Genomic DNA, 26,061 nt, shown 5'->3' with positions numbered 1-26,061 from the left:
GAAAAGTTCCTCCCCCTGAGCAGGGTCGTTTTCAGGGGTAAATTTACTAAATTAGACTAAATTTAGTCCTTAGTGCCAACAGTTGAAAGTTGACGTTTGATTTGGAGTAAACATAAACTTGTCTAAAGTTTCTTACTTGAGCGTGAAGACGTTCTTCTTCTTCTTGTAGCCGTTGGTGACGTCGCAGTGGCAGTGGGAGAGGCTGAGCAGCGGCTCGTTGTTGTAGGGCGTGGAGGTGTTCTTGGCGTCCTTGTAGAAACCCATCTCCCCTTTGTTCAGCACGCAGTACAGGTTGACCCATGACCTGCTGTGGTGTGGGAAGGTGGGGGGGGGTATGAGGAGGAGGAAGAGGGGGAGTGGAGGGAGAGGAGGAGGAGGAGGTGGAGGGGGAGGTGGAGTGGTGGTGGTGGTTGGGGGGAGATTCGGGGAGTCAGAAGGAGCTGCAGAGTGGCTCTCGCTAAGCTCACACCTCACTCACCTGACCCGAGCAGACAGGTGGGAAGGCAGGATGGGCCGGCGCCAAGAAGGGAGGAGTAAACACACTGCTGAACAAACACAGACGGACAGACGGACGCACGGACAGAGGAGGCGGGGCATGGAGGGATGGGGAGGGAGGCTACGAACACGTGTGTGTCTGTGCGTGTGGGGCTCACATATGACTTACCTTAGAGGAGACACGAGGAGCAGCGGGGAGCACCAGGAGAGAGAGGAGAAAGAGGAGGAGTTTGGTTAAATGACATTAAGGCAGAAACACTAAAACTCTAAACATGCTTCTTCTTCTGCTCAGAGTGAGCGTGTTTACATGCACACAGCTTCAACACCTTAAACCTGAGTAACGGTATTATTCAGAGCGCTGCCTCTGATCCCACATTCCTCTAAAGTCGGAAACAAAATAAAAAAAATCTTCAGACTGGAGGAGTAACGGTGCATGTGATAAGGCGTCTCCAAAGCTAGCTTAGCATGAATAAGGTTTGAAAGAGCAGCTGCTGTTTGTGTTCAGTCTTTTTAATGCACTCATCGTCAGAAATGTACAGATCACATCAGACCCAAAATCCCAAACCTGCCAGGTATTTTTCAAAAACAGACGTCTTAATGTCTGAATTTTTCACAGCAGAAAATGATCATTTATGTTACAGTGGCTCTATAGTCAAAAAACTGTCATTTCAACTTTATTTTTTAAGACTGTAAAACCCTAAATACATCCTTCACTGTACAAAGTTTATGCTTTATACTTTTTGAAGTTTTCAAATTAAGATTTATGGTTAAATACCTTAAAGTTCTGAGTAACCACACCCACAAAATACTGACCACACCCAATTTGAGGTGATTCAGAAGTCAATTAACGATAAAATGCAGCATCCTTTAATTTTTGCTTTAAGAATGACAATACCCAGAACTGCGCAACCTGCCACTCTGAGCTTATTACTGCATATATTTTATTATGTTTACCAAAATAACTACCCGAAAATGTGTGTGAATAGCGCCAAACAAACTCTCCAGTTACTGATCTGAATCTCTCCAAAGTGGCAGGTTGCACAGCTCTGTTAATGTCAGAAACACCCTGAAAGTTTCCGCCTGTTTATTTTACTATTTTACAGAAAATGCACAAAACTGTCAAAATGCAGAATTTGAGAAATGGATTATAACTTTTTTTTCTAAAGCATTTACTTCAATAACTATTTTGTTGGGGAAAAAATGCACATTAAGGTTTATCCAGTGTCCCCCTTTAGGCTCAAGCCATAGACTGTAAAAAAAATGGACGTCATCTTGCTCAGCGTTCAGTGAGGTTGCCACACTGCTCCCCCTGGTGGCTGGCTACAGTACAGGCTGCATTTCTTTTTTCTTTTTTTTACTCTGTCAAATGAGGGAATTGAATGAGTCCCTTCTTTTAAATACCTCGGTTTTCTCTCGGATGAAAACCTTTCCTTTAGCTTTTACATCTAAAACTTATCAAAAACCTGGGGGTGAAGCTGGGCTTCTTTTACAGAAATAAAGGATAGTTTTCATTTGTTGCTTGGAAAAAACAGATCAAAGCAACTTTTTTATCTGTTACTATGGTAACATTCTTTAAATGCATGCTTCATCTGCCTCTCTATAAATGCTGGACTCAGACAAAGTTGGTCTGTCTTCCCTACATAACAGAACAATGGAGCATTGGTTTATCTTTCTTTATGAGGCCATACTGAATGATCTGCCATCTTATTTCTGCTCTTTACTGACTCCTAAGGTCGTCGCTGGCTGTAACCTTCGGTCGAACAGTCATATTCTATTTGTGGTTCCTCGTTCTCGCTCTGTCTTTGGTCAAAGAGCTTTCAGTGTTTTTGCTCCTTCATCTTGGTCAGAGCTACAAGTCCATCTGAAAGTAGGCAATCTTGCTAGCTTGGACTATTTTCAAACCAGGATCAAGGATCATCTGATGAGCCCGTGCCCTTGTTTTACTGCTGAATGCTCATAATATATGAGCTTGTTGTATTGTTGATTTATTTCTGCCTTTTGTCTCTGTCTTGTCATCTGTGTGAAACTTTCTTATGCTGCTCTCTTCGCCTGGACTCCCTTGTAAAAAACTTCTCGCATCTTGAATTATTCCTGGTAAAATAAAAGTTAAATTAAAAAAAAGGTAAAAATCTCTTGAATAAATAGTACTTCAAAAAAAACAACGCATTTAATGTTTCTCACATCCATATGCTGTGGTGATATGAAGATATTATTGGGCTGTTTTGGGTTCAAGTCCTCTTTTTTTCTGAAAAAGTTTTTTTTCCATTAGTTATTGGAGGTTAAAACAGGGTTTTAAGTCACGTTTCAAAATGATTGACAGTTGCTGCTCTTGTGTAACTTTATCTATTTTTCTTCTCTGGTCATTCAACGGCAGCGCCTGTGTCAGGGGTAATATGGTTTCAAAACTGTACAAAGGCAAAGTCACGCTGTCCATTTGATTCTTCTATTTGATTCTTTTGCCCCAAAATGACGCGTAAACAATGCTGGTTTCCATAGAAACCATTTAGATCGCTAAAGAGATAACTTTGTGATAAAATCAATGGATACACAGAAAAAAACTAACTTTCCTTAGCAATAAACTAACTAAACTAAATTTTGGTATTTCTTTTTCAAATAATATGATAGCTTCATACTTTTTTACCTATGGGGCCACCGTAACTTTCAGAATCACTGATGGAGGGAAGATTTTACCAAATCTGATGTGACTTAATGATCTTTCCACTATTTTGGATAGCTAGCACAGAGGATACACACCACTCACATGCACTGTATCCAGCTTTAAAGGCCACCTGGTGATCCTGAATAATACCAAAGATCACTGTGCACATAAACAAACTCAGCGCCTTATCGTGGAGCTACGTAACGGAGACAGGTTGAATCTCAACCCTTCCTCACAGGCTACCTGTGCCCTCTCAGATCTAACTGGAGGAGAGGACCTGAAGCCCCGCCCCTCAGATCCTCTCCTCCAGTCAGATCTGAGAGTGGAGAGAAGAAGAGAGCACAGGTGAGCCGAAGCAGGAGCTGTTTGGAGATTCATACGCGTCCAGAGTTAAGCCATTCAGGTTTATGCTTTACCTTGCCATGTACATAACAGAGCATGTACATCAGAGGCATTCATCCAGTGCCGGGAGCCTGGAGTGGGCTCGTGAGTGGGGCTCATCCACAGCTGGGAGGGGATGAGCTTTTTAGCTGTGCGAGGTCAGCCCAGCCACTAGAGGGCAGTGCAGAGAGAGAGACTTTGCTGCTGGTGTGTCTCTCTGGAAGGAAGCGAGGCGATCATCTGTGGAGTGAGGTAGTGTGTGTGTGTTTCTGTGTGTGTGTGTGTGTGTGTGCAGGCTGAGCACAAGGCAGGTAGCCATCCACGGCTTCATGAATCCACTCCCACGGCATTCATCAGCCAGACAGCCGCTCAGTCTGAGACTCTCCTGTGCTTCGGTTAGTCAGGGGCCGCTGTAAGCGTCATGCGTGCTGTTTTCCACATGCAGCTGGATGTTAGAGGGTTGAGGGTTGCTCTTTTAAATTATGTAGCTTCACATTTTGATCCTGATGATCAGAGATGACACATATCAAATATTCATCAACTCCAGACTAACACAAGGTCAACACGTACTAATGCACTTTCCTAGAGAGCAGCTGTGCCTCTGATTGGCTGAAAGAAAGAACTAAATCAAAAAAGATCACTGATTGCGATGGAATGATAAGATTATTGCTCGACAGACGTAATTGGCTTCCTGCAAACGTTTTAGAAGTAAAAAAACATCTGACTGGTGCGAGATTGAAAACAGTACGGCTGAGAGTGAGCAACAATCAGACATTAAATTCTTACTGTAACTCTTTAAAGTTATCAATAGTTACATTTTATGTAAAATTAGGGCTGCAACAACAAATCAATAAAATCGATTAGTAAAAGTGTCAACGTTTCTCCATTATCGATGCACTGTGCTGTGTTATTACTGTTTTAGTTTCTCTTCAGTTTGTCTTCTTCCTTTTTAACTAATTATTTAGCAGTTAGCAACTAGCTGAAGGTGCACTACCTCCACCTACTTGACTGGAGTGTAGGGCTGTATGCGTCACATGTAAACAGATCCAACATGGCGGAGGAGGATTAACAAAAATGACCTCCGATGGCATGGCAGTACGACTGCAATGATCCAGCTTTTAAAACGCAAACATGTTGGGCTCATCGATGACGAGCCAGGAGCTCAACAGCGAGGGGAGGAGCTACAAAATCCCACATACACTCCTTTCATATGTCGTGAAATTCATGGTTTGTCTTTTAGGACTTGTAAAATCTTTTTATTAAATCGTCACCCCGTTTCAAAAGCACAAGGAGTTCATTAAAGCTATGATCTATGATTTTCTCGGTAATTATTTATAACACAGTTTATATTTGGACGTTACGGTCCAAACTAAGCAATAAAAAAGCAAAAAGAACGATAAAAATCTATTTAGTACATCAGCTGCAAAACGGCATAATAATTGACCAATCTGAACAGCTGTTCCCCTCATTTCGGGTTTGTGTGTGAGTCCATCCAATACCCTGTCACCCCTGCTCTCATGGTCCCGCCTCATCCTTCCCCACTACCCCTCTCACGTCAGCTAGCTGCTCAGCTACTGAAACCAGGAAGCTGTTACTGTTACCCTCGAGGAAAAGGCTGAAGCAAGGAAGAATTATGAGCGATACAGGTGCCAACAGAGACTGAAAATTGGAGAAATGTGCGACAGTGGAAACATGTCGGCTCTGTCAATAGATTTTAGCATAAGTTAGCCACGCATCTTTAGCATTGTAAACTGAGCTGGTGAAGACACATCGAGAAAGGTAAAGCCTCGCCCACAGTCGGCTCTGCTCTGATCAGCTGGCAGTGGCAACGCCAGACCTGCTTCACCCCGCTAATTCATGGCTAATTCTCCGTGCTGGTCTAATTGACAAAGCTACCACCATGTTACAAGGGGGATGACTGCCCTGTTTGTTACATTTTCTGCCGGCCGGCTTCTTGCTCTGTCGGAGGGGGCGTGTTAGGAGGCGAGGTAGGGCGATACCAGCTGGGTCTCATCAGCCAAACTGGGTTTCAGATTGTAGACCATAGCTTTAAACTAATGTTAGCATTAGCATTAGCTGCTACAGACAGTGGTATATGATAGTGGTTTAAGCAAACAATAGTCATCAACCAAAATAACAACACATTCGATTTTGTGAATTTTACTATTATGCATTCTCATCCTTTTTTTTCCCCCCGATTAATCGAAAATATAATCGTCAGAGTAATCGATTACTAAAATAATCGTTTGTTGCAGCCCTAATAGAAATAATAGAAAATGTCTGTTTCTTTTAATTTACAGCAAAAAGATGAAAGCTAAATGGAAACAAAGAGCTTCTGTTCGTGCTATCTGCAAAATAATACGGAAATAATAACTTTTGCCTATTTTTACAGTTTAAAAGTACTCCAACACTGGGGACAACAGCGAGACCTCATGTGTCATCTGTGCCGGTCACAGTCATGCATCTGTTCAAAATGTCAGACGCCGTGCCAGCCCAGTGGGTGAGCGTTTTAGCTTAGCATGCTGGAGTCATGCCCCGGTCTTTTTCCATTAATAACACACTGGAGGAGGAAGTGATGTCATGAGAAACAGACAAAAATAGCTCAGTGGTAGATTTTCATTTAGCTTGAGCTGCTGCAGGTGGATTAATCGCGTTATTTTGTGATAATTTGAGAGAATAAAAAATCCTCCCCAGGCTGCATATTTGAACAATCTCTGATCCGTATCCTTTGAGTCTGATCCTCATGACACCAAAGTCCACCACCCTTCTCTCTGACGTCTACCACCTGCTCCGTGCAGGTGTTAACAGTCTATGTTAGGACCCTGAACACCCACCTATTGGTGCTCTTCTTCAGGCTCTCGATGTCCAGCTTGCGGAAAAGGAAGCCCTCGTGGTGTGCGGTGTGTGTTGGTGGCTGGGGGACCGCCGGGCTGCTCTGGGCCGGAGCAGACCTGGACCGTCGTGTCGTCTCTCCGGGCTCTTTGGGTCGCGGTCGCCGCCGTGGTTTCGGTCTGTCCCGGGCTCTGGGCCGGTCGGAACGGGAAGACTTTTCTGGGACCCCGTTGGGCAGGCGGGGGACCTCGCCTCGGGCCTGAAAAAGGGGGCGGAGTCAGATTATCAAAAAAGGTTTCACTGTTTTTTAATACGTGTGCCACTGACTTCTCTGATGGTTCCTGTTCTCAGGGGGAACTTTATTAAGATTATTTCTCAGAATGACCCAGTTTCCATCGTCTGTGTCTTCATACAGCCCAGTTTTCACAGTGTGGGTGTTTGATATTATGGATTTTCATACAGGCTGCACAAAAAGACACAAAGTACTCGCTAAATCTGTATTTGGGTGAAATGCACAAACAGACCTGAGCTGCTTCTCTTTCTTGCAACTGCTCCACAATGTCCAACAGGGTAGTTCTCCTTTCGCTCCTGAAAAAATACAAGATAGAAAATCACTTTGTTGTAGATATCAGAGTCAAATCTTCACTCTCCTTGTAGCTTTAAAAAATATTGAAATAAAGAGTTTTTATTTTTCTTACAGAGGGTATTGATGATTAAAGACACTGACACTAAATAAAATCATGATTTAACATTTTCTTGAACTAAATCTTCATCCCATCTGTCAATAAAGTCTACCACCGCACTACTTCACCTCCTACAACATCAACAGCCCACCAACTTTCCATGCACCTGTGGCTAACCTCAAGTTTTACAGCCCTGGGAAAGTAACTACATCTACAAAAAGACTCATCTGGAAGAAAATACAGATTTTAATTCTGTGTGGATGAATTCATTTCACTGACAACGTGCCAGCTTAATAAACATGCTTGATATGTGGCAAAACATTAGCAAGCTACCAAAAAAGAAACAATGAGATGGGCTGTAATAACAATAGGTTATCAAATTCAAGTATAATTTCAAAAATTTTAGAATTTTGTCAAAATTATCAAATTCCTTTTTCTGTAATTTTGCAAATTTTTGAAATTTAAAATATTTCTACACATTATTAAAGTAGGATTTTTGGGGAATTTCTTTGATTTTTTTCAGATTTTGCACATTTTTTTGAAATTTCAAAATTGCTCACAATTTTTGAAATTTCAAAAATCTCTGCACATTTTTTAAATGTGATTTTTTTTTGTAATTTCTTTAATCATTTGAAATTTTGCAAATTTTTGAAATTTCAAAAATTTTAGCAATATTTTTAAAACGTGTTTTTTGTGCAAATTCTTTATTCATATAAAATTTGCATGTTCTTGAAATTTCAAAATTGTTTAAAATTGTTCAAATTTTTTTTTGAAATTTCAAAAATTGTCATTTTTAAAATGTGTTTTTTTTGCAATATTTTTTTCGGTTTTCAAAATTTTATTTCTTTTGAATTTAAATTTTAATTCTTTTCGTTAATTTTTGCAAATTCATAAAAAATAAAAAACCTAGACATAACATGTAGACATTTATAAATTTCAAAAAAAGAAAAATCTTGTTTGGATAATTATTCACTAGATTTGTGAAGATAAAGTAGATTTTTTGGCTCCAGATTTACTTTATTCCAGCTGAGCTGAGGCTAAATGGCTTCTGTGAAAGTAAAAGTTGCAGACCCCTGGGCTAACAGAACGTATCAAACTCAACTAGAACGTGTAAGACAAAGTTTTTGGATGTATTTCCTGGCTGTCAGTGGAGGCGCTCACTGTGAAGGTCTGTAGTCAATATTCAAGACAAACGTTTTAAGCTTTCAGCAGAAACACACACTAAAATTTGTCTCTGAAACAGGTTAAAATAATCCCTTTAACCGTAAACTTTTTACTCTTCTGTAAAATCACTGGATGTGCAACAAAACCCACTGTCTGAAGTTTCCTCACCCTCCTCCTGAGCGTCTGTCTGACTCCCCCCTGTCGTGCTCACTGGACTCCTGTCTCTCCAGCCGGTGCCGGTCCCTCTCCCTCCTCCGGCCCTCGTGGCCCCCGTGGCCCTCCTGCTCGCTGGACGTTTGTCTCTCCAGTGTCCGTCTCTCCCGCCTCTCGGCGTGTTCCCTCCACACCTCCTGAGGCAGCTCGTCCCTGCGCGCCTGGATCAGCTGCTCGCTGGACAGCTGCCTCTCTATCCTGTGGTGGCTTTGGGTCTGGGGCTCAGCGTGGCCTAAGGGGTCCGTCCTGGACCCTCGAGGTCCTCTGGTGGGCTCGCTGTGAAGACGCTCCCGGCCCGGTTCCTGCAGGACCACTTCAGCCATCACGGCCACCTCGGCTCTTTCTGTCCCGATCTCCCCCATCATCACATCCCGCTCCCGCTCCCTCCCCCTCTCCCGCTCCCTCGCCTTCTCCAGGCGGCTGGCGACGAGCAGCGGCGTGACCGCGTCATCCAAGTGTTTGATTTTTGGCTGACGCAGGTACGGGGATGTTTTAGCCTCCAGAGTCTTCGCTGCCTGTGCCGGCTGGAGGTGACTCATCGCCTTCGCTGCCTGCTCTTTTGCTGCACTCGCGCTTTCTCGAGCCTGGTTGGCGGACACCAACATGGCGGCTGTAGCTATGGAGGCGATGGAAGAAGGCGAAGGCCCTCCCAGTCCTGCTCCTATCCCGACTACAGGACTGTGTCGTGACTCCAGCGTGTGGCGGTAGCTGGAACCGTTCATCACAGGGGTGTACTGAGCCACCGTCGAGCCCAGTCTACGGGCGACAGATGAGGGGGACGGTGTGGGCGTGGCGGGTGACGGTGAGGGCGGAGAGCTGGCTTCATTCTGCTCATAGATGGTCTGTCTCGCTACGGGGGAAATCGGGAGGCGGGGGAGCGTGGATGGAGTGGGTAAAGCGTCTTGAGGATCCAGGAAGACTTTACGACCCAGCAGAGGGGTCGGGGGTAGTTTACTCTGCTCGGCTTTCAGCTTCTCTACCTAGAAAACAAGAACCAGAAAAAAATCAAGACTTTGACGTGAGCGACTATTTCTGAGCTTCAAAAATCAAACACTTTCCCCCACAGTGACTTTAAAATCTTTTAAATCTCTATAATTACATTTATCTGGTGATAAATTACCGTAGTGAGTCGGCGCAGGGAGCTGAATCGCTCCTCCCAGGTGGCGGCTGCTTTGCGGAAAGCCTCGTGACGACGAATCAGCTGCTCCACCTCGTCCACGCTCCCTCCCAGCTCCTTGCTGCTGATGAAAGGCTCCTGAGCCGTCAGCCACGCCTCGGCCACCACCGCCTCCTGGGCAAACTGGTGAACCTCCAACACTAAGAGGAAGAGGAGTGTTACACTCAAAGGTTATTAAAAACTATTTCACCCTCAGGTGTGTGTGTTTTTACTCACATTGCTGCAGGAACTCCCAGTGTTTGTCCCACTTCTCAGAAAGCTCTTGTTGCTTATTAATGACCTTTTCCAGCTTCTCCTTGATCTGAAAATCACATTTGGATCGATGAAAATGAAAACCGTTTGAAAACTACCTGAAGCTACATTTCAGCCTCCAAATTTTAGATACAGGTGATAATCATTTTCTTTTTCCCTCACCTCCTCTGACGCCGGGTTTCTCGCGGCCAGCAGCGTTTTTCCCATCTCGATACACTCCAGCATGCTGCGGCTGCGAGCCTCCACTTCACTCTTCAGACTCTGGTGATAGTTCATCAAAACCTCGACTGAAGACACGTCCCTGAGAGGAGCATGAGGAGCATGAGGAGCAGGAAGACGTTAGAAAACAACCGGTCAGCTTCTCCATAATACTTTCCCAAAAGCTTCAGACAAAGATAATCACAGCTCGAAATTAAACTGAACAACAAAAACACAGATTTCTGTCTTCAACGTGTTGTGCTGACAGAGTTTGGCGCCACTTCCTGATATTCCTCCAGAAACCCACAGCAGTTATTTCTGAGCAGACGTCACTTCTGTTTTGTTTTCTTTGGTTTCATTTTATTTTATTTGTGCATCCACAGCCTCTCCATTGATTTCTCTCTTAAATTCCCTCAATTTGTTTTAAACCAGATTATTTACGGCAAACACCATCAATTCAGTCATTTTTTTTCACCGTATTAAAACAAATCTGGAGTAACATTAATTGTATTTTGTGTGTTGTTTTGTGTATATTCTGTGTTGTATGTTTGCTGTACGTGGACCCAAGGAGGAGTAACTGCTGCACTGGTACCAGCCAGAGATGGGGACTCAAGTTTGTGACTCTAACTTAGGTTGCACTTCAGTCGGGCACACAGAGACTTTGACACGACTCTGACTCGTGTTTTGGGACTCGTAAACAATCATTATGTTTTTTTTTTTGGCGTATTACGATTCAAGAAACCACTTTATGCTTTGGGTGCGTGCCTCGCAGCAACTCAGGGTATCACCTGTACATCGGATTATGACCATGACGACCGGCGGCAGACCTGCAGCTGCTGCTTTACCATTTGTCACAACATTTGGTGATAAAAACTCCAAACAAGACGGCTCCAACAAAAGGAGAGCTGACTGCAAAGTCTGCAGGATCCAGATCAAAGATGCTGGATCCATCACATCAAGTTTTATCAGGCATCTGAAAACTCAGCTAATTAGAACTGATGCTAAATGCTAATAGATAGGAGTGATAATAAAACAGGAAATGCTTTGACTGCTTGTAGATGTAGTTGTGCAGTATTCTTAGTAGACCAGATCGCAGTAGATGACAAAAGCTTATTAAATTTATTTTTTTAGATGTGAGACTTGACTTAGACTTGCAAAAAAAGACTTTTGAACATCTCTGATAGCAGCTAACAGGGAACTGATGAAACAAAGAAATAAATAAAGAAACATTACCAGGTCCGAAAGGTCAAACTGGATGATATATAATCAGTTATACCTCTTTAAGTTTTTTTGTTGTCTTGTCAAAGTTTACACATTTTATAACAAATCACCTTGTTTTATTGGAACAAACTGAAGAACTTATTTTTTTAGTCTGGTTTTTAACTGAGTTTTACTCTATTTTATCTAAAAGGGCTCTGCTTATCAAAATCCAGTCTGTTTCAATCTATAAACTGTAGAGGTGTGAAAAACTACTGATACAGCAATATATTGCAATACTTTGACCTGTGATAAAATATTAATATTTCAACTCTTAATATCAATATTTATTTTAAAATAAACAGTCTTCCACACCTCCACTGCAGTAGATGGCGCCGAAGAGCTACTCCACTGCATGTTGCCCATGAACTGTAAAACAAATATATTCTCAAAGTATATTACTAATATTTTATTCCTAAACTTGATGATGTGGGTTTAGATGCTGTAAACATCAACGTTTTCTATCTTTTCTTGGGTCAGTTAGTTTAAAATGATTTAAAGTTTATTTTTTACAGTGTAGTAGACTGATAAAATAATAATCAGAGTCATGTTTTCTGCAGTATTAGATTTTTTATGAGTAACATTTGTTACACTAAGCGACATTTATCAGTTTCAACAATAGTAATTTTAATATCTCTATTTTATAGTTTATTTTATTTAACTTTTATCTTATTCTAGTTGTTTTTTAATTGATTATCTTTTAGTGTTTTGTCACAGCACCTTAATTATTACCTTCCCCTGTATGCTCAGCGTTTTTGTTACATCCAGTGTCTCCTCATTAAGACTTGATGAGGAGACACTTCTTACACTCAGACTTTTTTTAAAAAATTAATCTTCTGTTTTGAAAGTTTTCTTTCACTATAATTTGAAAATGGGTATAATTTTTTTTTAATTATCTTTATTTTTATGATTACGTCACATTTATTTTGTTTGTGTTCAGCTCTTTGTGTAACACTGTGCTGTATTTAAAGTGCTTTATAAATAAAGTTTGACAGATTCTGAGTTCCTCTTCCCATGGCGTACCTCGGCTTCTCTCCAGTCCCGATCTGACAGATGATGGAGTCCATCCAGATGATCTGGTCTCGCACCATGCTGAAGAACCTCAGCTTGTCCGTCTCGGTGGTGATTTGTAATCGACACTCCTCGCAGGACGTGAGCAGCTCCTTCCAGTACTGCATCACTTCGTGCTCCCTGAAGGCGATGGCTTCGGCCTTTTCTCCGGCGTACACCGTCCTCAGCTGGGCTGCGCTCTCCTGGAGCTGACGCACCTGGTGGAGGTGGAGAGTCGGTTTTAGATTAAAGAAAGCTGACATAGGAAGAAACAGAGGTCAAAAAAACATATGTGTGTATAAAGAAAAAGAGTTTGTTTCCCAGATGATGCAAAAACACAGCTGCTCTGACGACCGTGTGGAGTCAAGGCCACAAAGTACGAGTTCAGTCAGAACAGCTGCTCTGTTCACCAGGTGATCCAGAGATTACAGGAGGATGTTGATGCCTTTTCAACTTTCATTTTCCTCTTCCCTCAAGAGGCTGTGCTTCTGCCAGGTTGCTAATAAGAATCAGTTTTGGTTAAATTAAATCAAAATAAACTGAACTACCTGTGTGACCAGGAGCTGGATGTCTTGTTCGAAGCTGTGCAGGAGTCTCTGCAGGGTGCTGGTGTTCGCCGTGCTTCCCTGACGCGCCCGGACTTCAGGCAGCCTTCGATGTTTGTCCTCAATTTGAGCCAAAACCTGAAAAAAAAATACACAAAAGAATACGTCACATGCATTTGCTTCTTTTATAGGTCAGCAACAACAAAGATATTTGTATATCGCCGCCCTGTTGGTTGTGGCTGCCTGTTGCAAACTCTTTGTGTCTTCAGTGATATTTTTACTATTTTTGCTCCTGAGTTTGTCTGGAGATCCTACATGTAACCATGGCTGCATTGTTTACATGTGAAATCAGCTGTTAGCAGCCTGTAGCATGTCAATGCTAACTGGTGCAAGGCCAGATGTTTCCCACAAGGTGAGGAGAAGGAGGTGAGGACGACGTGCTGGTTCTCAGGTGTGAGCTAAGAAGTGACAACATGGACCTGTCCTTCCATCCATCGTTGTTGGGAACGTAAGATCTATCTCCAATAAGATGGACGAGCTAGCTGTGCTAACCCAGCAATAGAGGGAATACCAGAAGGCAGAGTGGCATCATGTTATTCACAGATATGGCTAACAGAGCTAACACCAGACACCAACGCCACATTGGAAGAACTTCACCTGCTGTGAGCAGACAGGATCCAGGAGACAGAGACTGAACAGACTGCTGAAGAAGCTCAGTCCTGGACCCTGTGGAGGTGGAGGCTGGCTGACTGGACAATGATGGACAAGCTGTCAGCATCTATTTTCTTATGGAGCTTTTTGCACTTTCTGTACACTTTCTTACTTTTGTTTTCTTGATTGCTGCTGTGACTCCTCCTGAATTTCCCCTCTGGGATAAATAAAGTATTTTCTACTCTTTTCTTTTCTATATAAAGACTCTATCCGAGTCGTATCCGTCAGGTATCCCACCTCTCGGCAGTCAGAGAAGAACTTGTGCAGCTGATGCGAGGCAGCGAGCATCTGCGCCCTGGTTTCCATCAGCTCCAGTAAATCCGCCCAGGCCTCATTCACGCCGTCCTTCCACTCAGCGATGGTTGCCGCCTCCGAGTGCCCGTAGTCGATGAGCTCGTCCACCATCTGGTTCACTGCGGTCACTCGCTCCTGCCCCACGCTGCCGGTCTCTGATGCGAACTCTGTGAACTTCTCCTGCAGCACCTGACGGTGTTACAGGAAGGAAAAACAACAGAGGAGGTTTCGATTTTAAAGAAATGAAGAGATGATTCACCAAAAGGAGTCTGTCCAGTTTGTGACACACTTACAGTAACGTGCTCGAAGTCTTGACCCAGCTCAGGCGAGCTCGCGACCACCTCCCTCTGAGCGATCCACTGCTCCAGCTCGTCCACCTCCCTGTTGAGCTGGTAGAGCCAGTACTGCTGCTCCAGGCGGCTCTTTCTTTCCTCCACCAGGTCCTTCAGGGACACGTACAGGCGGTCGATCTGGGACTGACGCTTGCTGATCTGCTCGCTGAGGAACAGAGATCACATCATGTGTCAGCGCAGGCGTTAAATCCCACTGAGTGTCAGAGCGTTTATCCTCTGCTCCCTGAAGCGGGTGATCAGATGTCGGATGTGAAAAGTGAGTAAGACAGACTCACAATCCAACTCTGGGTTATTTTTTATATTCAATACTTTCAATTCAACCACATTTATAAAGCAGAATCTCTGTTTTTGAACGCTCACCAGTCCGGATGCCCCATTTCCAGCAGCTGTCGACACTGCTGTGACAACAGGCCGATGGTCTCAGCGTAGTCCTCTATGGTCTGCTCCAGGACCAGGTGTTTCTTCAGGAGCTGCAGGGTGCTGGGTTCATCCTGGAGGAACAGACACACACAAGGAGAGTCTCACGACAACGGTTTTAGGGTGTGTCCGTGTAAACGCAGATTTTTTTCACTACGTTTTAGTGTTTTTGGATGAAATGTCGCGTAAACGGGGCCTCAGCTTGATAACACACTCATCCTTGCTTTGACACATCAGGTAGGCTGCACTAACAGTGACACACACACACACACACACACCTTGCCCTTCTCCTCGTTCATCATGTGCAGCTCCTGCTCGCTCAGCCAGGCCTCCACCTCTGCGGTATCAAAGAAGTACTGCTGGGCCTGGTACATGGCGTCCAGCACCAGCTGCCTCCTCTCCGTCTCCGCCCACAGCAGCGCCCACAGCTGGGCCAGCTGCTCCAGACCGGCCCTGACGCAGTCGGCCTCAGGGCTGCGTATGGAGGCGATGATCCCTGCTCGCTCCAGGACGTCCTCGATCCTGCTCCTGTGGCCCTGCAGCTCCCTCTGGAGGGTCTGACGAGGAGACGGAGGCGTTAAACTCTGAACGTTATGTTTATTATTCCTGTCTAACCTGTGGATGTGTCTGAGGGTTCTCACCTGGTTCTTCTTCATCAGCTGCTGGACCTCCTGGAGAGTGCCGCCGTGCTCCTGAGACATGGCCAGCGGGAGGCGCTCCTGAACCCACAACTACAACCACAACAACAAGACACTCTTAAAAAAGGAAACTAGTTACTTTACTGATTACTCAGTTTTAAAAGTAACTAGGTTAGATTACAAGTAACTTTATTAGTTACATTAAGCAGCTGCTGACAACACCTGCAGCTGCTTAATTTAGCAACATTATGATCACAATGAACAAAAACACAGCAAAAAACTAAAATCTTATCAAGTGTTTTTGCCTTTTTTCAGTAGAAAATGTCTTTTTATCCTTGATATGAGCCACATTTAGCTTATCAGTCCATGAAACAAGAGAAAAGTTACTCGTATTAAGACATTTTTCTAGTTTCAAGCAAATTTTCTAGCAAATTTCTCTTGTTCAATTGGCAGATTTTTTTTACTCGTTACAGCCTCAGACCTCATTTCTGTCATTAAATAACTTGAAACAAGAAAATTTTCGGGACTGGTCGGGTGAATGTTGCTCATATCTAGTATTAATAGTAGTATTATTATGATCTTTGGTAGTAGTGTAAATTGTACTTAACCATTAAAAACAAAAATGTTCAAATACAACTAAAGAAAGCTTTTACAATACTATTTTTGGTGCGCTACAGCACTGTTAGGTTTAATTTAAGATTTAGATCTTTTTTTTTTTAAGGTATTGCTCTGGTCTAGTTTTGTTTTTATTATTTTTTAGTTTTAGAAAAGCACTCAGAGAGCACAGACTTCCACCAAGCATATTGTGATTGTCACCAACACTTAAGTCCGACTTTAATGTTATACTCCCTTTCAGCAGACTGTCTGCTACAATTGAATGAAATGAATGAAAATGATGATGACCCTGTTCATATTTCATATTCCAGATCTTAAGCCGCGTTTCCACCCAACAGTTTGGTTTTGTGGCGTTTCCACTGACTTATCCCGGGACAGATCCCCAAATAACTGAGACGAGCCGTCCCACTTTTTGGAATCCTTTCATATGGGTGCCAGACTGAACAGATCCGCTTTAGAAGGTGGAGCAATAACACTGCAGACCAATGATTGGGCAAAAGAATCATCACTTACCCCGAAAGCAGCTGTATTGTTCTTTATATCAAAGAGCTACATGCCAATCACAGAGAGGACGAAATGCTGCATGTCTTCCATCTTTGCTCTTTGTTTACCGTGTCACATTTTTCATCTTTGTTGGATTTATTAGCGGGGTAAACTGTGTCGTTCTGCGACAGCATCACATTATTGTTGAACTGTTGTGGCTTTTGGCATCTGGCTTACACGCTGCCTACCACAAGGGGGCACAGTTTGCTGTGGAAACGCAAACGGGATCAGGCTTAACTGTACCAAACCGTGCCAAACCATACTGAACCGGACTGGACTGCTTGGTGGAAACACAGCTTTAGTATCGAGAATATTGCCAGGATCTAGCTCATACTTTAACATCTGTCAGAAATTATGGTGACCTTGTCTTGCATTGTTTTGCAAAGCAATCCGACCATTTATGGTGGAGTAATATACACACATGGTGAAAACAGCCCTATCTCACAATGATAAAGAATCTTTTAAAAAAGTCCTGGATCCAGACAGTAATCAAGATCCCCTCCAAAATTTAATCACTTCTTCCTTATCCCATTTTGAACATTTCCTGAATATTTCATCCAGATCAGTTCGTTAGTTTTTGAGTTATGTTGTTCACAGAAAGTCCTCAGTATCCTGCTCGGGGCACCCCAATCTAAAAAGTCTGGGCACGGCCCTGCTTGTATAAGGAGATATTTTTTTAACTGAGAAAAATGAAATGAAAAGTAACTCACAGTAACTTAGTTGAGTAACTTAAATCTGATTACTGGTTTGGAAAAAGTAACAAGTTAGATTAGTTACTGAAAAAATTGCTCAAACTGGAGTAATGCGTTGCAGGCATCACTGCGGCTGAAGAGCTACAGATGCATGTTCTCAAAATAAAACTCTCTAAAGTACAATCTGTCTAAAAGCCATCAAACTCACAATCTCGTCCTCCAGGTCTCGTCCAACTTGATGAACCTCCTTCGACGCCAGCAGGATGCGCCGTCTCTCCTTCAGCGGCTCGATCAGACGCACCATCCTGGCTTCCACGGCAGCCTGGCGGCTGGCGACGCTCTCCTTGACCTGCGTGAGCTGCGGGATGGTGGTCACCTGCACTTGAAGCTGACCCACTTCCTGGTACCACTCCTCCATCTGGGCCTCCATGGTCTGAGGGGAGGGAGGAGGAGGAGAGGGATGGGTAGCGGAGCGAGAGTTATCCAAACAGATGGAGGGAAACAGGTTAGGTGGGTGGGGAGAGGAGACGAGGAGGAAACATGTTGTCATGACGAGACGAGACAGAGACAGGAAGAGACAGCCGAGAGGAGGAGATCTCATTTTAACAACCAAATATTTCCCACAAATGTTAAAGATGAGAGTTAAATAGATTAAGACTTTAAATTGAAAATAATTCAAACGTTATAAAGAAAAAAAGTTGGTTTGTAACACATCAGAGTGTTAGAAATAAAAAGATGTACAAAAGATGGACGTGTGAGCAAATAATGAGGCTGAAAATAACAAACACTGTCAGACAGGAAGTGTGAGGTTTACTGTACCCCGTGCCAGGATGGATGCTGGGTAGTGGAGTTGGAGTGAGGATGATGTGGTAAAGCAGAGCTAATGGCGGCCTGTTAAAGGAAGCTGTAAGCTGCGTGCTGTGGGAGAGGACAGTGAGACATGTCTGATGAAAGGATGAAGCAATGAAAGAATGAATCTGTGTTTGGTCACGTCTTTTTTTAGTGGTTTAGGGGCTAACGTAACCTCACTCTTCATTTTATTGATAGACTCTCAAATCTGAACAGACCACTGCAGAATAACTGCTGACTGTGGGTTGGAGTCAACATTAGCACAAACAGATTAGCTACTTAGCCTTTAGCTTGTGCTCTATCACTCTCCTGTTTCTCTTTCTTCTGCTCTTCTGTCCTTTTTCTGTCTGACAGTTAGGCTCCAGGGTCCACCATCACTACAAAATCCACGGTTCAGTTCCTGTCACAGATTTCGGTTCGTTTTGGTGTACACTGTTGTCCCATTTCAAACACCTTTTTTTTTTTTTTACCATATACTCTAATAATCCAATATTAACAGATTTTTTTTGATCAGTTGTGTCATGTTTGGTCATGAAAAACCTGAAAGAATGAGGCTGTTTCCCATTTCAAACATCATAAAAACTGAGTGAAACATTGCTAGTTTCAACATGCCAACTCCTCAGTAAGGAAAGTCATGATTGGCTGTCCCAGAAGTCACTAAAAGCCGCTAAATGACGCTTAGAGATGGGAATCGAAAACCAGTTCCTGTTGAGAATCGATAAGAAATGTTTCAATCCATCAATATTGTTAGCCTTTGTGCTTAACGATTCCCTTATCAATTCTTTACATTGTGCTGGAGCTGCCAGGCCTTACGTCGACTAGTCTGCTGCAGCTATCTTAGTTTAGCAGTTCAATAAAGTTTCCCAAGAAAACTCTGATTCATGATTTTCAGTTTGAAGTTTTACTGAAAAACTGACTTCATAAAGAAATGTACATTACTCTCTCTCAGGAGATTCATGTTCAGTACATTTGAAATGGTATAAATCAACTTATTTACCAAGATAATAAAATCACACAAGCTTGATGCTAACGTATGTAGGGTAACTGCATTGATATGCTAGCAGTTAGCATACATCAGTAAAACTTCAGCTTCAGAATGGAATTTCAACTTTCATCACAGAAACATATCACATCAACTCTTTGTAAAAAATACTGAGAATTTCAAAAGTCAAAAGCTAACAGGCACATGGCTGACGGAAAGGTTCCAAACAACTTAAACTATTGCTATAACCACTTTGAGACACTAGATGGCCTACGACTGGTTCGTTTTTTTCATAAAGTGTTCCATCCCTACAACAAAATTAATCACAGAAATTGTTTTCAGCAGAGAAAAAACAGATTTAAGGTCTCTTTGCTAAACTTTGCTAGCGTAGTGTCGTCGTGGAGACTCTCAGTCTTTGTTCTGGAAATCAATCTGGTCCTGAATGACCCAGACAGGGACACTGGGAAATAGTGTTTGGAAATAACCAGTTTTGGTGCTGATAATCTCATTTTACATTGTGAATTATAAATGTTATTAATTGTAAATAATTATTAAAAATATTATGTTATGGAGCGCAGATGGTTTGTCCTTGCGTAGGTGACCGTGAGACCTCTTTCCATGTCAGCCCCTACTCTTGGTCTCCTTCCTGCCTAATCCACTGTACCCCCTCCGATCAAATTAAAGGCATAAAACCCCCCAAAAAACATTTAAAAAAAAATTACATTCTGCAGAAATTTATTTATTGGTGGCCCTGAAATGGTAAAGTTTCTATCCTCGTGCTGAATGTTTCTTGCTGTCATTCTGAAATTATCTTCAATAATTAATCATCCTCTACGACACATTCTTTTGTTTGCTTTGAAAATTAGAAAAGTGTAATGACTCTCTTCGTTTTGTTGAAGTGATGGCCAGACAGGAGATGTGATATGAAAACAAAAGAAACAAAAGAAAAAGGTGCTGCCCTCCAAATGAACACACAAAAATAGGCGTCTCTCTAATTGAAATGAAATGAAAAGCGAGCAGAAAGCGTTGCAGGCACACAGCGAGGAGGAATGCTGCTGTTAGTCGTTTTCAGACATGATGTTTGGTTTAATTATTAATGAGATGAAGACACCGCTGAGTGGGAATGACAACGTAAACAATGAGTCACTCTGTAACGGTTAAACATGTGGAGTAAAGACCCAGGATCTGATCAGTTCAGGGTCAAACTGTCAGGGGAAAAGTCAAACATTGAGCTGGATATAATAATTCTGACTTGTTTTAAATAATTTATTTAATTTATTAAAGAAAGAGAAACGTCAAAATAAAAGAAAAAGGTTGAACCTGAGAATGACTCACTCTGATCGTTTCATATTTCTGACCTCGACCCACCTGAAGTTTCTTCAGCTGCTTGTTGACGGTGGTGAGGTCCTGTCCCTGGTCCACATAGGCCAGCTGACCCTCCAGCTGACCCAGTCTCTGATCGAGGCTCTCATAGCTCTGGACCAGCAGGTCGGCCTTGTTGGCCTCGAAAAGCTGCCGGGCTTTGGCCTGAGTTGTGCTCTCCAGATCCTGCCAGCACTCCCTGATCTCCTGCAGCTTCCTTCGGACCACGGGGCTGAGCTCGGGCTTCTCCTGGATCAGCTGCTGGCCCTCCTGGATGGAGAGGTGGAGACAACAAGGAGGGATCAGTCTGACAGGAAGCTAACTCTCCATATGGAGCTAAAAACAGTCTGAATTTATGACACACGAGCTGACACAGAAAGAGAAACACTCTCTTTGTCTCTACAGGACACCAGGGATTTATTAACACACTCTGCTAATCGTTACGCTTGTACTAAATTCATATTAATCACTTCCTCCTCATCATTATGTTAATTCATACCAAAATACTCTCCAAAGCCAAATCAGATCGTCTGCTCTAATAAAATAAACACAGGACGCTAACACCACACACGTAGGAGTCATGTGTCCACATCCTTACTCAATGACAAACAAACTTTCTGAATCAAACATCATGCAAATCAAAAAATAAACCAATGAGAGTGACATTTTCCTCCTTTTACTGATTTTAAATGATTAAAATTAAACATTTTGAGGTTTAGAGCTTTAATTTGAAAAAGAAACAAGACAAAAAATGAAGAATCTGTGATAGAAATATGGAAGAAAACATGAAACGGTGACTTTAATCTGAGCCTGAGCCTCGTTCCTCCTCCCCACAGCATTCAGGATTCACTGAATCTTTTGTTGGTTTTATTCTGTGCAGACTGGGTGAGGAGGTGTGTGTGTGTGTGTGTGTGTGTGTGTTGTTGGTGTGAAGAGATTAAGCCCTGTTGTATTAAAGTGCCTCATAAATTACCTCACACTCCCATCCCCCCTTCCCTCGCTCCTTTTCATATTTCTGCCTCCTTTGCTGCCCCCCCCCAACACACACACACACACACACACACACACACACACACACACACACACAAAGAGACACAAAGAGACACACACACACACACACACACACACACACACACACACACACACACACACACACACACACACACACACACACACACACACACACACACACACACACACCGACCTCCCTATGTACACCTGCTCCCTTCCTTTCCTCCACTTAGCCTCCCCCACCATGAAATCCTGCCCCCATACGATTGAAATTCCTGTTTTGCAGCCTGTGTGTGTTTGTTAGAGGAGGAAACAAACAAAGACAGAAACCTCAAACAGAGTGTGTTTACTTTACTACATTACCCAGCATCTGACGACTATATTAAGTTTTAATTAATTCACCATCTTTATTAATCAATAACTGACCTGTAAACATTGATAACACTGCTGCATTAACACAAAGCACAATACCTGTATTGGTGCATCTAAGAGTACAATTACAATATCCACGTCTTTCAAATCTATTGTTCTTTTTATCCTTTTGCGTTTATTAAATTATTTAATAAAAAATAGATACAAATAAAAATAAATCTATATATAATGTATATACATATATATATGGATTTCTTTTTCCAGTCTCTCTCTCTCTCTCTATATATATATATATATATATATATATATATATATATATATATATACATGGTATTTAAGGCCAACTTGCTGAAAAAAAAAGAACAAGAATTTTATTTCATCATTGTCAAAATTTAGGACAGGTGCTTGAGATTGTGTTATTTGCTTTCTATTAGCGTTACATACGGACTGTTATTAAACAACTGTACAAATTGAGTTTGTTGTCACATTAGCCTACAGCTAGCGCTACATAAAGCGCTTTTAAGGGCCTCAATTTTGCCACAACTGATTTATCAACTTTCAATACTTTTTAAGACCCTGCAGACACCCTGAAACATATATATATATATATAAAACACTTTATGACACTACAAAATTCTAAATTTGAAAAGTCTGTAAATCCAAATCTATGTTTAACTGAGTTACACAGTTATGTGACATTTTGCTTTGCACATTAGAAATAATATATAAATATGTAATAAACATAGCAGAACCAAAAAAGGGACATCAATAAAACAAATAAATAATTCAAAATAACAAATAGAAACCAATAAGAGCTATGAAAACAAAGACATAAAAAGACAGAGATCACATAACTCTCGTGGTAAAATAAAAGCCAAAGAATAAAAACAAGTTTTAAGACACGATTTAGTTGTAGTTTTGAGAGTATAGAGTAGTAGACTAGAGTAGAGTAGAGAGCACATGCACTTCCAGTCCCAATTTGTTATCATTAAAGCTCCTGTGAGGAGTTTTTTCTGGCTTTAAAACAGACTGAAATTCATACCAGTGCCCTTTAATGACCTTTAAAAGCTAATCAGACTGTAACCATTGTGATAGTTTATCTTTATGGAGTTTTGTATGTGTTTAAAAACTATAGCTGGGGGTAGGTGTCAGATGACGCAATGAGAGGCACACTCAAGAAAAAGCCTTTTTATGTTAAGATTCTGATATGACTCATATGGCATTAAGCAGGACGAATATTTTGTTGTATAAAAATTTTTACACATGCACCCGAAAGAAGATAAGAGGTATAACTTTGGCCACAGGGGGCGCCAAAGTCACCACAAAACAAAAGTTTCTCATAGGAGCTTTAATCAAAATGTGAAGTTCTCCAACGAGGTGCCCACTCTCCCCTCTGCTTTTTGTAAATCACACTGAACCATAAGCAATATCTGCTAGAATAAAGACGTTACAGGTTGACTGGTTTAAGAAATGTCATTGGATAATAATTCCCTACAGTTGTTTTGAAATTAAATAAACTCTTATAACAGGATAAAAACTCTTTATTAATTCATTAACTATAAAAAATATATATAACAAGGTATTGATGCAGGCAGGGTTGGAACAGAAGGTCTCACCATATGCAGACGATGTGTTGCTTTATCTGTCTAACATGTCCTCATCACTTCTTGTTGTCCTGAATGTCTAAAATGAATCCGGCAAGATTTCTAATTATAAAGTAAACACCCAAAAAATGTTAACTGATGCCCATTAAACAGCTCAAAGCTCTGCAGATTTTCCACCTTTTCTGTCCTGCATTTGGATCTGTTCCTTTTTTATCTCTGTCAGGTAGAATTAATACCATCAAAATAAGAATATTTAATTTTCTTGATGGCTGATTTTATTGGATATTCTAACCCATCTTTTCAAGACTAAAAACCCAGCATTTTGTGTTTGACAGGCGGTAACATCCGACTGTGCCGAGACATTTCACAAAGTGGTCTGAATAAGTTTGAGCAGTGACTCATCTTCCACAGAGGACAACATCGAGCCTGACTCACTCTGATTTGATCAAATCTACAGACACCTGGAGAGCTGCATGTCACCGAGGTGATTAAAACATTTCCAGTCCAAAACCCCCGGAACGGCTGTTTGACAACGGCTCAGGAAATCTCTGGTGTCCAAGACGATAATGTCAGTCAAACACGTGAATGTTTGCTCATAGTGAAGGTAAAGCAGATCCTACAACACTGTAGATTTGAATTCAGAGGAAAACAAAAATAAAAAAAAATAAATAGAGATAGATATTTCTCATTCCCCGCCAAAAACTCTGGTTAACTGAGCTGAAAATGTGTGAAACATCTCTGGGCTGATCATGTGATCACCACATTAACACAGAAATAGAAGCAAATCAATGGCGATGAACCAGGCAGCTCTAACCCCCTCATCCTCCTTTAACTCCAGCCTTAACGTGTTACGTCAGTGTTCATTCGACGGCTGATGTATTCCATCCTCTGCGGTAAGTGGGAGAGCTGCGTGGGCTCGAGAAGCTTCACCCACGGGCTCAGAGCTGCAACTCCACTCTCACGCTTACTCAGTCTGCGGTTTGGACTGGAGCACGGTTCTGCTCGTACAAACAGAATCTGAGCTGGGATCCTGCAGCAAACTGAGGGTGAGTGAAACCCATGTTCATCTCATAACTGCTGCATTTTTCTACCTTTTCACAAACAACATGAGAGTTTTCCACATTTTCTTCACATATTCAAGTGTTCAAACCATTTCCTGTCTCTGCACGATCAACTTTCAAAAAAAGTACAAATGCAGAAAATGCTCCTTATTCCTATTTCAAACAAAGGTACGTTACTTTATGATGAAGAAGAAGAAGATTCCTGACACTAAAGTTGTGTTTCAACTAAAGGGTCTGGGAACTTTTAGTTCCTGATAAAAGACTGAATTGTTTTTTGGCCTGTTGTTGGGTGGATTTTACAAAACAGAACGACAACATTCGTTGTACACTGTGCAATGACAATGAAAAGGATTTTGATTCTGATTCTGGTCAAAACCCACATCATCAAGTTCAGGGATAAAATATTTTGAATATGCTTCAGGATTAAATTATTATTCAGTTTATGGGAAACATACAGCGGCGTAGCTCTTCAGCGCCATCTACTGCGGTGGAGGTGTGGAAGAGGTATTGTACTTCCAACTCACCAAGAACATTAATTTTTAACATGAAAAAAATATAGATATTAAGAGTTGAAATATCGGCATTTTATCACAGGTCAAAGTATTGCAATATATTGATGTATCATTATTTTCCACACCTCTAAAAGAGATGGGTACCGAACAGTGGCGATTGCTCTAAGACTGCAAAGGAAGCTCAGCTTCCCCTAAAATGTCCCCAAAAAAAGTGTTGATATGTTCTGCTGTGTGAACATTTCATTGATAAAATCTGCGCTAGAATTCCTTCATCTTTTGTTCAGAATCAGCTCCTATCACAGGTAACTGGCTCCACCTCCTTCTCATTCATCCCCGCAGCGTCTCAGAGCTTTAACACAGTCGGACGCTGAGCGTCTTCTGACTTCAGCGGGGAAGCGTAGAGTGGGTTGTTCCACTGTGGAAACTGGACGGTCATTGGATAAACGCTGGGCTTTGTCCCGCCCATCGGACGCTCAGCGTCTCTGGGGGTCTATGAGGCAGTGGGCTGGCCTGGACGCTGGGCTTCTGCATGATGATTGGATGATCTGTCTGAGGCCGAATCCCTTTTTGATTGACAGTGAAATGAGCAGGGGACAAAATCCCGTTTCATTGTTGGGGGGGACAATAAACTGAAATTTCAGAGACTGATTCCTAGGGGGGGACATAAGAATAAATGCTATAATTTTTGCTGTGTTGTTTCATATTGTGATATTAAACAGTGACTAGTCCCAACTATGGATAATCAGCCTAGATTTAATTTTCCTTTAGTTCATGAAAAAATGTTTTGGCATGAATGTGGAAGCGACACATCCACAACACTATGAACTCAATAATTAGTATTTTATATCCAAATTAATGAAAAAAGTGTTGATTTTAATTGGAGGACACAAGGGGTTAAAATTAACAGTCAGAATGGAATTAGAAACTGGATCTATTCAAGATCTAAGTCACAGTCATAACTACTTTATTTTTAAATCAATAAATCTAGAATAGAACATAAGACTCTAATAAATAATGGCTTCATTTATGAATTCATACATCTCACTAGAGATGCCTCTATCTCACTAGAGGCATCTTAAATAGTTTTAATATTTGTGTCATAAATGAGAGGACGAGGATGTCAGCATGTCACCTGTCTG

At 41.9% G+C, this 26,061-nt stretch overlaps 1 protein-coding gene across 3 annotated transcripts in view; it reads right to left on the bottom strand.

Annotated features, from left to right (window-relative positions):
- Positions 1-26,061, bottom strand: part of sptbn4b (spectrin, beta, non-erythrocytic 4b) — a 91,802-nt gene that overhangs the window by 4,110 nt on the left and 61,631 nt on the right. For 2 of the 3 annotated variants that reach the window (XM_074680411.1, XM_074680412.1), the window contains exons 26-41: positions 20,369-20,632; positions 17,378-17,602; positions 15,323-15,412; positions 14,960-15,238; positions 14,625-14,755; positions 14,205-14,409; positions 13,855-14,100; positions 12,910-13,044; positions 12,335-12,579; positions 10,019-10,157; positions 9,821-9,905; positions 9,548-9,744; positions 8,383-9,407; positions 6,892-6,955; positions 6,370-6,626; positions 137-307 (exon numbers count right to left, since the gene is read on the bottom strand). In XM_074680411.1, the coding sequence (XP_074536512.1) occupies positions 137-307; positions 6,370-6,626; positions 6,892-6,955; positions 8,383-9,407; positions 9,548-9,744; positions 9,821-9,905; positions 10,019-10,157; positions 12,335-12,579; positions 12,910-13,044; positions 13,855-14,100; positions 14,205-14,409; positions 14,625-14,755; positions 14,960-15,238; positions 15,323-15,412; positions 17,378-17,602; positions 20,369-20,632 (3,758 nt within the window). The remainder of the gene's footprint in view (positions 1-136; positions 308-6,369; positions 6,627-6,891; positions 6,956-8,382; positions 9,408-9,547; positions 9,745-9,820; positions 9,906-10,018; positions 10,158-12,334; positions 12,580-12,909; positions 13,045-13,854; positions 14,101-14,204; positions 14,410-14,624; positions 14,756-14,959; positions 15,239-15,322; positions 15,413-17,377; positions 17,603-20,368; positions 20,633-26,061) is intronic. The other variant, XM_074680413.1, reaches the window with a different exon arrangement.

Source organism: Halichoeres trimaculatus, unplaced genomic scaffold (genome assembly GCF_033239565.1).
Source record: "Halichoeres trimaculatus isolate MK-OKI-2021-1 unplaced genomic scaffold, fHalTri1.1 fHalTri1_scaffold_9, whole genome shotgun sequence".
Lineage (NCBI taxonomy): Eukaryota > Metazoa > Chordata > Actinopteri > Labriformes > Labridae > Halichoeres > Halichoeres trimaculatus.
The sequence above is the reverse complement of the archived record's forward strand: the minus strand, read 5'-3'. Positions and strand labels throughout refer to the sequence as shown.